The sequence below is a fragment of the Polypterus senegalus genome, chromosome 7 (genome assembly GCF_016835505.1).
Source record: "Polypterus senegalus isolate Bchr_013 chromosome 7, ASM1683550v1, whole genome shotgun sequence".
Taxonomy (NCBI): domain Eukaryota; kingdom Metazoa; phylum Chordata; class Cladistia; order Polypteriformes; family Polypteridae; genus Polypterus; species Polypterus senegalus.
The window spans coordinates 165,282,710-165,294,851 of record NC_053160.1 but is presented as its reverse complement, the minus strand read 5'-3'; the positions used below and the strand labels follow the sequence as shown (position 1 = coordinate 165,294,851).

At 42.7% G+C, this 12,142-nt stretch overlaps 1 protein-coding gene across 5 annotated transcripts in view; it reads left to right on the top strand.

Annotated features, from left to right (window-relative positions):
- The window catches only part of slc12a2 (solute carrier family 12 member 2), a 201,910-nt gene extending 190,387 nt beyond the window's left edge, over positions 1 to 11,523 (top strand). For 3 of the 5 annotated variants that reach the window (XM_039759496.1, XM_039759493.1, XM_039759498.1), the window contains 6 exons: positions 768 to 887; positions 988 to 1,099; positions 2,137 to 2,223; positions 2,410 to 2,545; positions 3,216 to 3,283; positions 8,810 to 11,523. In XM_039759496.1, the coding sequence (XP_039615430.1) occupies positions 768 to 887; positions 988 to 1,099; positions 2,137 to 2,223; positions 2,410 to 2,545; positions 3,216 to 3,283; positions 8,810 to 8,945 (659 nt within the window). In that variant the 3' untranslated portion in view covers positions 8,946 to 11,523. Of the gene's footprint in view, positions 1 to 764; positions 888 to 987; positions 1,100 to 2,136; positions 2,224 to 2,409; positions 2,546 to 3,215; positions 3,284 to 8,809 lie in introns of all 5 variants that reach the window. The other 2 variants (XM_039759494.1, XM_039759497.1) reach the window with 1 other exon arrangement.
- Positions 11,524 to 12,142: the final 619 nt, after the last annotated feature.

Genomic DNA, 12,142 nt, shown 5'->3' with positions numbered 1-12,142 from the left:
ATTCCGGTAACCTGTAGGATGGAAAGGAAAGCGAGAAATCATTCAAAGACCAGATTTAAGATTTGAGTAACGGTAACTCATGTCCTCAGTGCTAGCCAAACTTTGTGCATGAGCAAAACCATAATCCTTAGGGATGGCCGTGTTGTTCAGATTTGGGCGCCAGCTTTCTGTATGAAAAATCAATTTTAGAAGATGCTGTGGGGTCATTAAAGAGAGGAAGTTTAGGCACAAGGGAGTAGCAGTTATGAGGAATGAATATTGAGAGGCTTTGGCTATAGAAGCAAGTTTGATCATGGCATCGTTATGTTAGGACACCCCTGGTGAAAGCTCCAGATTTACTGAATAATTAAATAAGAAATCTAAACGGAATTACACGATACATTTCTACACATTTTTATGCTGAATTACTGTTTATTTGTGGAGTTTAACAGTAAAAGTACATTGAAACAGACAACAGGAAAACAAGTGGTGGCATAACAACCTCACTACGTACTGCTGAACATTTCATATCCACCAGGCTTAAAAGAAGGCCCGGCTTGTGCCACGTTACCTCCTCTAAATAACCTGCATCCCAGTGTAATGGGCAGAGATCTCCCACCACGATAAGCCCTTGGGCGTTTTCTTTCTTTATTCTTCTGTCCTCCTTGCTTTTAAAGTGTTAGATAGAACTTTCTACGTAGCTGGGTGGACTAAGGCTGCATGAGTGTCTTTGTACGCCCTTGACCAAAGCTTGCATTGTAAGTCATCTGCCGTCATTTCCCCAGAAGCTAAGAGCCCTGCCACTCCTCTGAATGTTGCGGACCAGAAGCTTCTTGAAGCCAGTCGGCAGTTCCAAAAGAAACAAGGCAAAGGAACAATAGATGTCTGGTGGTTGTTTGATGATGGCGGTAAGCTGTTATGTCTTCCATGTGCTCACATGTATTCGATGTGCTCTGTACAAATTTGTTGTTTTATTTTCAACTGGTCTCTCTTGCTTACCTCTGAAAGGTCTGACACTTCTAATCCCTTATCTACTCACAAATAAGAAGAAGTGGAATGAATGCAAGATCCGAGTGTTCATTGGGGGGAAAATAAATAGGATAGACCACGACAGGAGAACGTAAGTAGCTACTTTTCTTTCTTCATCCACTGATGCACTCACTACAGGAACAGTAAACACAATGCCTGCTTTCCAAATGTGGTGGAAAGGTGGGATGGGGGTGTGATTTGTGTGTGTTGAGTAAAGGGAAATGCAAAATGTGCGCAGTATGTCTTAAGCTCCCTTAACGAAATGTCATTTGCCCGTGAAACTGTGCTGTAGTTATCTGCTATGAATTATATTGCTGTTTTGTCACAGGCCACATTATACATATTACCAAGTTAATATCCTCCACCACAAAACCCCCCCATAGCGATGTGTCCTGTGACGAGTAGCAGCTCCATGAATGGGCCAGATTCAGTGCACTGTGGAAAGGCTGTTCCTCTCAAAGTTGTAATGGGGACAAAATCACTACAACAGCTACAAAACCAAGCACAACACAAATAATGTGCACCAAAGGGTCTTTCAGCGTACAAATTCACAGCCAGGCTGTTTTAGGTGTCACCCGGTAGAAGTCAACAGAGATGACTGCAGCAGTTTGCTGAGGATCCTCAAGCGGCTCTTTTCTCCAGATGTTGTTGCTGTGCTCTCGTTCAGTAATGTATACACTGCTCGCTGAGATGGGTCAAATGCTGCAGCAAAATGCTGATCCACTTCTTTCTTATCTCATGGAAAAGAACATGAAGATCTCAACTTCCTGGATTAAAGTTTACTGTAATAATTGATCTGGAACATAATGGAGATGGCATCTCCTCTCATTACAGATGATGTAGTTCTGCACAGGCCACTGTGACAATTCCATGTTTGTTGCTCTTCTATGTGCTCGAGTTCTTTTAAATTTCCAAATGTAATTTAATTTATTACTTTGGTCTTTCTTAAATTCCTCCTTTTGACTGTCTTCAAGGGAAAGTACATGGAACTTTATTAATTAATGTATTCATTTTGATCTCATGTTTGTACATACTGCACATTTTGTTACGTTTCTATTAATGTTTGTTTTTATGTCTGCATTTGTGTAAGAACTGTAAAAATGAAATTCAATGCTTATTCTTTTGCAGGATGGCTACGTTACTAAGCAAGTTCAGGATAGACTTCTCGGATATTACGGTCCTTGGCGACATCAATACCAAGCCAAAGAAAGAAAAGTAAGGATGCCAGGATACTTATGAGTTTTTTTTTTTTTATGTTAAGTAGCACGGCTGCTAATAAAACAAGAACATTATGGACCAGGGTAGAATTTACATTGGATCAAACCTCCTGAGTAGGACCTGAAAATGGTGTGTTTTGACCTTGTAAGACGAGTCCAATTTGTTCTTTTTCTCTCTTCCCAGCATTGCAGCATTTGAGGAAATGATAGAGCCATTCCGGCTTAACGAAGATGAGATGGAGCAGGAGGCTGCAGATAAAATGAAGTCTGAGGAACCCTGGAGGATCACCGATAATGAACTTGAACTTTACAAAATCAAGGTTAGCTGCCTGTTATTGTGCGCTTTTTCCACCATGTCCTGAATTTATACTTTGATCTTGGATGGAGTGCTAACAACTAATTGCTTTTCCATCTTAAGTTTTTTGAAGTTAATTTGAAGTATGTGTGCAGAAAAGCACTGAGCAACTTTGCTAGAATAAGGTATACAGAGAAGCAGCCAGTAGAAGTTCCATGGTGTGTTGTGTGCCTTGCTCACATTTTCTTGTACTGTATATGCTGCCATGATGCTGATGGTCTCCCAGTCTTAACAGCTTCATAACAATTGCAAATGGAACCCAGCGCTTGTGTCCCTGGAGATTTTTGAGATATTCTTGTGCTTCTAGAAGTGAATCTGTGGGCTCTTTGTGGGTTCTGTGCACCTTTCCAGATAATGTATTTCATGTAGGCGTTAGTGTAGTGACTAAGGCATTGGACTCCAAGGACCCCCAGAGTGTTGTGCCATCTCCCACCTCTGACTCCATGTCTTGCCTTCAGCAAATCATTTAACCTGCCTGTCATGCAACTTCATATGTAAAAGTATGCCGTGCTTCCTTCACCATAGAACGATGTTGGGAAGATCAAGTCTCTTGCATATCTCTGCTCTTTATATTTGATTTTTATTATTAATGTTTTTTTTTTTTTTTTTTTTTTGTTTTTTTTCTTTAATGTCAGTCCTATCGGCAAATCAGGCTGAATGAACTGCTGAAGGAACATTCAAGCACTGCAAATCTGATTGTCATGTAAGTATCTTCCTGCATCATTAAAAAAAATGTATTCTGGGACAGTTCAGTGTGTCTTTTGAAATTCAGTCTGCAGTACTTGCCATCTAGGTGGACACACGCCCTGTTTGTATGGAGGCAGAATTCAGTGGCTTGCACTGAGCAGCCATACTGCCTGCCCTTCAGAACAGGTAATCCAAATGCTAAGCTTGTTCAGGCCCGGCCAGTACTTCGATGGGACACCAACCAGGGAAAGCTTGGGTTGCTGCTGGAAGAGGTGTTGGTGAGGCCAGCAGGGGGCGCTTACCATGGGGTCTGTGTGTGGATCCCAATGCCCCAGGGCCATGACAGGGACACTCTGCTGTAAAAATTGGTGCCATCCTTTGGATGAGATGTAAAACCGAGGTCTTGACTTTTACCCTACTGTCCTGGCTAAATTGCCTTGTCTATTCTGATGCCCAACCATTCCCTTTCTCCAGCTGGCTAACCATCTCTCTCACCCCTTCACCACCCAGTCAGTAGCTAATGTCTGGTAAGCATACTGGCATAAAAATGGCTAAAATTGCATCACACAGGTGGATGCTATACATTACTGGCAATTATAGTCGCTCCTCTACTGTCTATGAGAAGAGCTGTAGAAATGTAACTAACAGCAGTGGGATTCTGACATTGGCTACTCTTAACCGTCCTCCACTTAAGCCCCCATCCCCCTGTTAAAATACTTACATTAAGTAACAGCTAACATACATCTACCTCGATTAAAGTTCTAGTATGTTCAAAGTAAAAAAGTGCAAAGTGGGCAAAGGGAATGTCAGTTATAAATACAAGATGGGAGACACTGTCCTAAAGGAAGCAACATCTGAAAACAATTTAAGGGTTTATCTTGATACAACACTTTCATCATCTATGCAATGTGCAGAAGTGATTAAAAAGCAAATCAAATATAAGGCCATATTACCAAAACTGTTGAATACAAGTCAATGGATGTCATGCTCAGACTATATAACACACTAGCGAGACCACGTCTGGAGTATTGTGTGCAGCTCTGGTCACCGCCGTACAAGAAAGTCACAGCAGCACTTACAGAGCTGAACAACCTCAGGACCTGAGGACATGTCCTGCTGTGACAGACAAGGTCTTCAAAATTCTCAAAGGCATTCGTAACGTAGATCCAGCAGACGTCTTTCAACTTAAGGGGGAAATCACACACTCGAGGACATCACTGTTTAGTTTAGGACTGAAGCCAGGAAGCGCATCTTTACACAGACAAGAAAGCTGAAGCAGAAACCTTAACCTTTAAGGAGTATCCAGATGAGATCCTGGACCACTTACAGTAGCTGTCAGCTAAACAGGGGAGCCTCTTCCAGCTTTGTCTTGTTGACTATTCTCAGCTTACCCGGCCATCCTGGAGTAGTTCTAGTAAATGTATCTCTGGATTTTCTCGAGCACAGCTATGTTATTATTATTGCATTTTTCCAGATGGGACCTCACAGGTAGTAGAGATGTCTGTCTGAAGCCTCCGCTCTCTTGTGTACAGCAGGCTGTATAAACTCAACTTCTGGTAGATTTTGAACTGCTTAACTGTGCCTTGCAAGAGGATTCAGTTCTTCGACCAGTTCTCACATTTGAGTGAATAGCTAACTAACTCATGAAATTCTAAACTGAATGTTTGTTCTCATTGATGTTTTTCTTTCAAAGTGTTGAAGTTCAAATGGCTTTTTGTTGATGTAATGTTTTGTTAGAAAGAAATCTTGAAAAGAAAAAAGTTGACCGTGCTATTTGCGTAAGTAATCGATTGCAACACTGCAATATTTGGCAGTTGCTCATTTTGCGGCAGTGACAAGTAAGTGTGTCCCAGCTCTGTGCCCCGTCCAGTGGATTGTTGGCTGTTCTGCGTTAGTCACATGATTTTGTACCCCGCGGTTGTTAAGCAGCACCACCCTTCCTCAATCAGATTGAAGCAGGACTTCCACAAGAGATGTTCACCCATTTTGTCCTTCAGCTATGCCAGGGTTACTTTAGTCTCTGGTTTGGGCATCATTGTCCTTCTAAATGATTAGCTTTTGCCCAAAGTTCATTTTTTTGTTCATAGACTGAATAGTAATCCCCTAAAGTTGTTTGTTTTTTTTTTTTAAATTGTAGTTAAGTGGCACAGTGGGTAGCGCTGCTGCCTTGTAGTTAGGAGACCCGGGTTCGCATGGAGTTTGCATGTTCTCCCCGTGTCTGCGTGGGTTTCCTCCAACAGTCCAAAGACATGCAGTTTAGGTGTATTGGCGATCCTAAATTGTCCCTAGTGTGTGCTTGGTGTGTGTGTGCGCGCCCTATGGTGGTCTGGCGCCCTGCCCGGGGTTTGTTTCTTGCCTTGCGCCCTGTGTTGGCTCCAGTGGACCCCCGTGACCCTGTAGTTAGGATACAGCGGGTTAGATAATGGATGGATGGATGGATATTGTAATTATTCTAAAGATTCACTGGCAAGGCCACTTGTGAGAGAATGCTGCCCTTGTTTGGCAAATGTTTGTACATCACAGGGACTGAATACTTAGCTTTTGTTTCTTAAAATGTCTCTCAAACATAAAAAAAAAAAACAACTTTGTAGTTTCTGGTACTTTGAAATAAAAATATCATGAAGAACAAAACTGTAGGTGGACCCCGTTTTAATGTTTTAAAGTGTTTCTCTTATTTCAATTCCTGATCTGCCTGTAAGTTTGAGCTCCTGCTTATTTCTGTCCCTGTTCGTCTCTGAGTGCCCTGAGCACTGAACAAGCTAAGCTGCTGCTGCTCTTGTGTGCTGTGCATGGACCCCTCAGTGTTCTGCTTTGAATTTGTTCTGTTTAGTGAATTCAAAAGCTTTCAGCGTGCCAACATTAAGCACCCCGATGCAGAGTGAAACGCGTTAAGGCTGTAGCAGGCCGCTCCCTGGCTGATGTGGTGCTTTGGTTCATGTGTTTCTGCTGGCCGGTCTGACGTTTTCACAAAGAGCGCGTGCAGAAGGGCAAGGCTGCAGTGGCCGGGATGACGGCCCGCTCACACTTTCACTGGGGATGTTGTATGTTGTGTGGTGTGCCACATTATAGCCAATGCTGGCACAGCCTTACCAGCTGCATTAATGACCCCTATTAGAGTTTTATTATTCAAATTAATTAGGGAAAAAAGTTCCCATTATGTATTTTAACTTTAATGGAGACTTTTTGGATGAGTCCTAAAGCTACCAGTGGCTGTGAAATCTCCTGTGACGGCCCATGAAATCTTTGCATGCAGCTTATTCTAAATGAACTTCTTTTCAACAGGTTTCAGAAATTGTACTTCCTAAGTCTATTTTAAGTAATTAAATAAAAATGTTTTGCACAGACAGTGGTCAAAAAAGTCCAAATGCGTAATACAAACATCTATATGAGTATTGAAAGCGCTCGTAATTCCTTATGTTCTAATGTCAAACTTCAGTGAGTCGGGCAGATGTTATTCTCTTTTTCTGACTCTCTTTTTTTCACCATTTACTCCTCATGAAGATTCCAAGTACTCGGATCTCAGGCAGCTTGCGTTTATACTGCCAAATAGCGGACATGGCTGTTATAAATAACGTCAGTGCTGACTTAACCAGTAATAGACTTGGAAGAAAGACGTCGACATGAAATGTTTCCTTATTGTTAACTCCGCAGAGCATCACCAGGTCAGCCGCGGCCCTCACTGCAGACCGCCATTGCCACAGGCATTGAGAAGTCAGCATGCGTGTGCCACAGTCTTCCTCTGTTGTGTTACTGTGCAGTATTGCATGGTGGGTAAATTAACGTCTTCGTTAGTAAAGGTGGACGCTGGATTTATGAAAGACTGGGCTGCCGACAGGATGCTTGTTTCCAGGCTGACCTCTGCCACCATCCCGAGTTTTGTTTTACTCACGTGGTGCTTGATGTCTGTGGAGAACGTTATAAAGAGACACGTTTATCATTCATCCATCTGCCTCTCCACTTTCAAACCCACTTGATATACTTCAGAATTGTGGGGTCTACATAATCTAAACACATCTTCAGTGGGCCCTTTGCCGCACTGATATATTTAACTACTTTATAATAAAGATCATTTTAAAAGTGACGATATTTAATAGGCCACGTTACTCAAAACATGTTTTAAATATCAAACCGAAGCAACACTCCATGAAATGTACCTGCTGTCGCAAGTGAAGTTGTAAAGGAAAATAAATATTTAGCTGACATTTTCCAGTCATCACTCTCCTTGTTTAACTTTTAAGTGACACCTCTGGCAGTAGAAATACGTACCACTGTGCCACATACTGTTCAGTGTAAATGTTCTGCAGTTTTAAACAAGTGTGTATAATTTCTTTTTCCCAAGTTTAATAAACATAATTCTGTCCAAAAATGTAAGAAGGGGGCTCTCGTGTTTCCTTGTCCACTGAACGTGGAGAGTTTAAACTGCCTTTGTTCAGGTAGGCTAATCAATATTCAGGAGTCTTCATCCTTCCTTCAAAAATAAAATAGAAGAACAGGGAGAGCCAAAGGGCCAAATCGCATAGCCATTGAGCTGCCTGCACTTAAAGTTAACTTTGAGTTGTGAATGCGTCTTTTCACTTGAATTCACATGGAACTCTGGGACATGAAAGTAGTCCACAAACAGAAGGCCCCCTCAAATGAGGTAATACATTTGAATTGAAGACAGGACTCTCGACCAATGAATGAAGAGGAGAGGTGGGTCTTCAATTCAAAAGCGCAGCCTCGCGTGAAGTGGCTTCCTGTTTATGGACTACTTTCGTTTTGGCCAGTTTCTTATTTAACAATATTTCAGCAGTAAATACGTGTGTTTAACGTTTTGTGTGCATTACAACTGGATGAACTGATGTGTGGATTATGAGACTCGAGTAACAGGAGATTTTGTTTCATGGGCATTTTTGATGATGTTTGCTGTGGCCCATGGCTGGTCTCCATAGTTGCCCATTGTATCAGAAACTTCATCTCCATTCTCCATGAAAACATGAGATTATTTAGTTTTCTCAGCCACCACTACAAATTATGTGGGGTAAGTAACAGATGAAAAGAATACTCTTTAAATCAATCAAGTGTTGTCTGTCCATCTTTAACGGTGACACAGCATGTCTACTTGTGGAGCTTCTTCAAAGGTGGTGGTTAAATCCGGTGATGTTGTGACTAATGGCGCCCTTGTACACACACCTTATTGGCCACGCCCATGATCTCATTTTCTTCCCCCCCATTTCTTATACCCAAAAGTCCACTTCTTATTTAATTGGTTTAAAATCGCAGAAGTCTCCTCCCACAATCCCACATGATAAGTCATTTGAGAACAAAACCGATATGTCCCTCGTTACAGTTTAACGACAGCATTATTAATGTTTGACCAGTTCTAGTATGTTGTATTTCATTTTACGGGGGTCTATCAGATTTTGGGACTCTTGACCAATGAATGAATGAAGGAGGTGGGTCTTCAATTCAAAAGCGCAGCCCCATGTGAAGGGGCCTCATATTGTCTTGTTTAATTTTGATATTTGGTGTCCTACTTGTTTTTGTCTGCTTTGGTTCCCAGGAGCATGCCGCTGGCACGTAAGGGTGCCGTCTCCACTGCGCTCTACATGGCCTGGCTCGAGTCGCTTTCCAAGGACCTCCCACCCATCCTGCTTGTGCGTGGCAACCACCAGAGTGTCCTCACCTTCTACTCATAAGCAGAGCTCAAGAAGATCCTTCCTGGGCAATCCACTGGCTAGTCACACCTTTAGGAAGTCTTACTTAATAGACTCAATCAAAGACCTGAACAAGAAACTCTGCTGATCCACCAGTGAAGGCAACAGAGGTCCGACGCGGGGCGAAGCTCCTCCAGATCCACTGGCTAGAAAGCACAAAGAAGGCAGGCGAGAGTCACTGCTTTCAGATTTGCAGCTCTTAGCGACACCACTTTAGGAATCTAGTGATCTTGTGCAAGTAGTTTTGGGCTGAATGTTCTTATTTGACAATTGAGGGGCTCTCATTTGTCATTTGGTTTCTCCCCCCCCAAAGTCCGACATTTTTTGCTACTTGAAAAGCAGCAATAATTCCTTTAGTTTTCCTTTACTGGTTGCGAAACTCAGAACCTTGCATAATGCTTTGCAAAACCTGTATAGCCTTACTGAGGTGCCTTCAACGTAAATTTAATGATGATGATGATGATGAAATATAAATATATATATATTAATTAACCAAAATGTTCTTCATATGCCCTGATTTATATTTCTATTTAAATACCAATATATTTTTATTGAATGTTGAATTCTTAGTTCAACTGAGTATTCTGAGCTGCGTTTCTCGTTTATTTTCTCACTTTTTGTCTTCCTCGGAGTTGTTCAGCAGCTCTGGAATGTCTAGACTACTGAGGTTGTATTGCAATGTAAAGGGAGTGAATTCCTCCCAACTCTAGAAAAAAACATGCATTTAAAAAACTAATAAATAAATCAATCCCAGATCAGCAAATGTTTGAATTGTTCCAAAATCCAACAAAAGCGCAGGTCGTCGTGTTTTCCCGAGTGCTGAGACGGACGCCATTCACAGACACTCAAGTTGGTCGCCGTCCTGTCACAGCACAGCCACCCATCTGTCACCAGGACCGATCAGCGGGCCCAGCACTGCTCGCTCTTTTGACAGCCACAGACTTGTCAGAATGTGCTTGGCGTGTGCGACCCTTACATGGGTTTGCACTTTCTCGATGGCCTTTATCGAAAGGGTCTTTAAGACTGAAAGTGGCAAACAGATGCGATAGTCGATCGGTCGGTCCCACCTTCCACCTCAACAGCAGCACAGGAACGGGGACACGGTGTACAAATGGCAGTTACGGACCCTTCCGCGTAAGGCTCGTCTTGTGTTGTAAGCCCGCTTCATCGTGGTGTGTGCTATAAACCAGATACGCAAGTGCTGTTATTGTATGAATGTCAAAAAGTAGCTTCACTGCGAGGACTGAGCCGAAGAGCAAATCCTGGTGGGACTTGTGAGGCCATTTCTCACTGGACGCTCGTCTTTCCCCAGAGCTTGTCTAAAATGCCAGATGAGTGTGTGAGAATGGCGGGGTGTTCTTCACAGGTTGCTTACTTAACACGGTACGCTACTCGGTAAGCTGACTGTCTGCAGTTTACTACGGTGCCATGTAATAATGAAGCACATGGCATGGTCATTTGTGAGTTTCAAGGTGTGCTCGCTTATCCAAACCACAAGAATCAAGATTGTTTAAACGTTGAACAGAATACCAAAAAAGAAAAGAAGAAGGAAGGTTTCTTTAAGCAGCAGGGATCCAATTATGCATCTCGACCGTATCACAGTTCCGGGTTAGTCAGCTGGGGTGACGTCGGTGGTTTTGCTGACGCGAGTGTTCGTTCCTCTTTTGTCTTTTTTACATGTGAACGGCACGTGCCGCCACTTCACTGACGCCTGTGCTTTACAGGACAGGGCCTGGCATTGGAGTCTGAGGCCCTCCCAGTCCCCCGAGGTTCAGTGGCCATTAACACCCCTCATGTCCTGAAGTTTGTTTTGCTACTTGAATGGCGAGAAAAGGGTCCAGTTGGTGTGTTTTTCCCAGTGGTCCAGAATCGGGTCGGAGGGTCTCTACTCATGTCTTTTTGACTTGTCTGTGTCTGCGTGCTGCCCGTGTGACACACTCGGTAATGGTGGGTGAGAAAACGGATGGAGGTTTGACGACAAGTCAGATGTTGGAGCCTTTTTACTTTTGTCGGCAACTCTCCGCCTGTTTACTTTGTAGCCAAAGCTGCGCGTGTCACTACCGTCACTGTAAAGCTCGTCACTCCACCATGAACTACAGTGATGCTCATTCCTGTTTCTCGTGGTTTGCGCCACTTTAATTTGTGATTCACCTGTAAATACCTAGCGGTGTGGTAGACACACAAGTGACTTCTTATTAATGACAGAACAGAAAAATACCCAATGGCAGGACTATTTATTTTATTTTTCTTCTTTGCGATGTTTTATGTTGGGATTTTTTTTTTTGTTGCTCTTTTCAGATGTGTCTTTTAATTAACTTATACAGTGTTTCTGTACATTTCTATCTTTTATAAGCATTTAAAAGAAGCGATTAGTGAGATGTTTAACAGCCCCCCCACCTGACTGGGTAGAGTTATTGTACTGAAAATGAGTGATATTGTAACATTTTGATATACTGTACTGTTAACTGTCACAAATTTGCTTTTCTAATATTATTTTAACATTTGAGTATTACTTATACTTTGTACATCTTGATTGCAATAAAGGAAATTCAACCAAGAATTCGGCATCTTTGTGTGTCCTGCTGTTGACGGGCCTGGTGGCAGCACGCTGGTGACATGGCAGAGGCTCGATGTGCGACCTGTTTGAGCTGCGCTGCCAATTGGGGGCCGTGGGTCTCAACACATTTTTCAGCCCCCCACATCTGAATGTGACTCGACTCTCTTGGTGTGTGCAGGAGGATTGTGGGGGTTTCTGGTATTTCACCGAGTCACAATGCTGGCCGGATTTTAATAAAAAGACTCTCTTCAGAACAAAATCTTTTGTCCATTGTATAAAGTCTCGCCTTATAATGAAGTGTCCCTTTCTCCTTTCCTTATCCGTTTTTTCACTGTGATGGTCTCTTGATTTGTGCTCAATTCTCATGTCCGTTATTCTCAGACAACACTCTATGGTGATGAAAATAAAAAAAATCTGGATAGTGTCCGCGTCATTTACTTTGGCTTTGTTTCAGGTAAGACTCCAGCATATGCCACCTTGGATTCTTCTGCTGTAACACAAAAAAAGGCCCAGCGGAGCAGGAGGGCACAATTATTGGAGCACAAACTGAGTGTTTGACCTTAAAAACAACTGAGCTGCACAAGTGCAGAGCGCGGCCGGCGACTGCTTGTGTGTTTGTGCC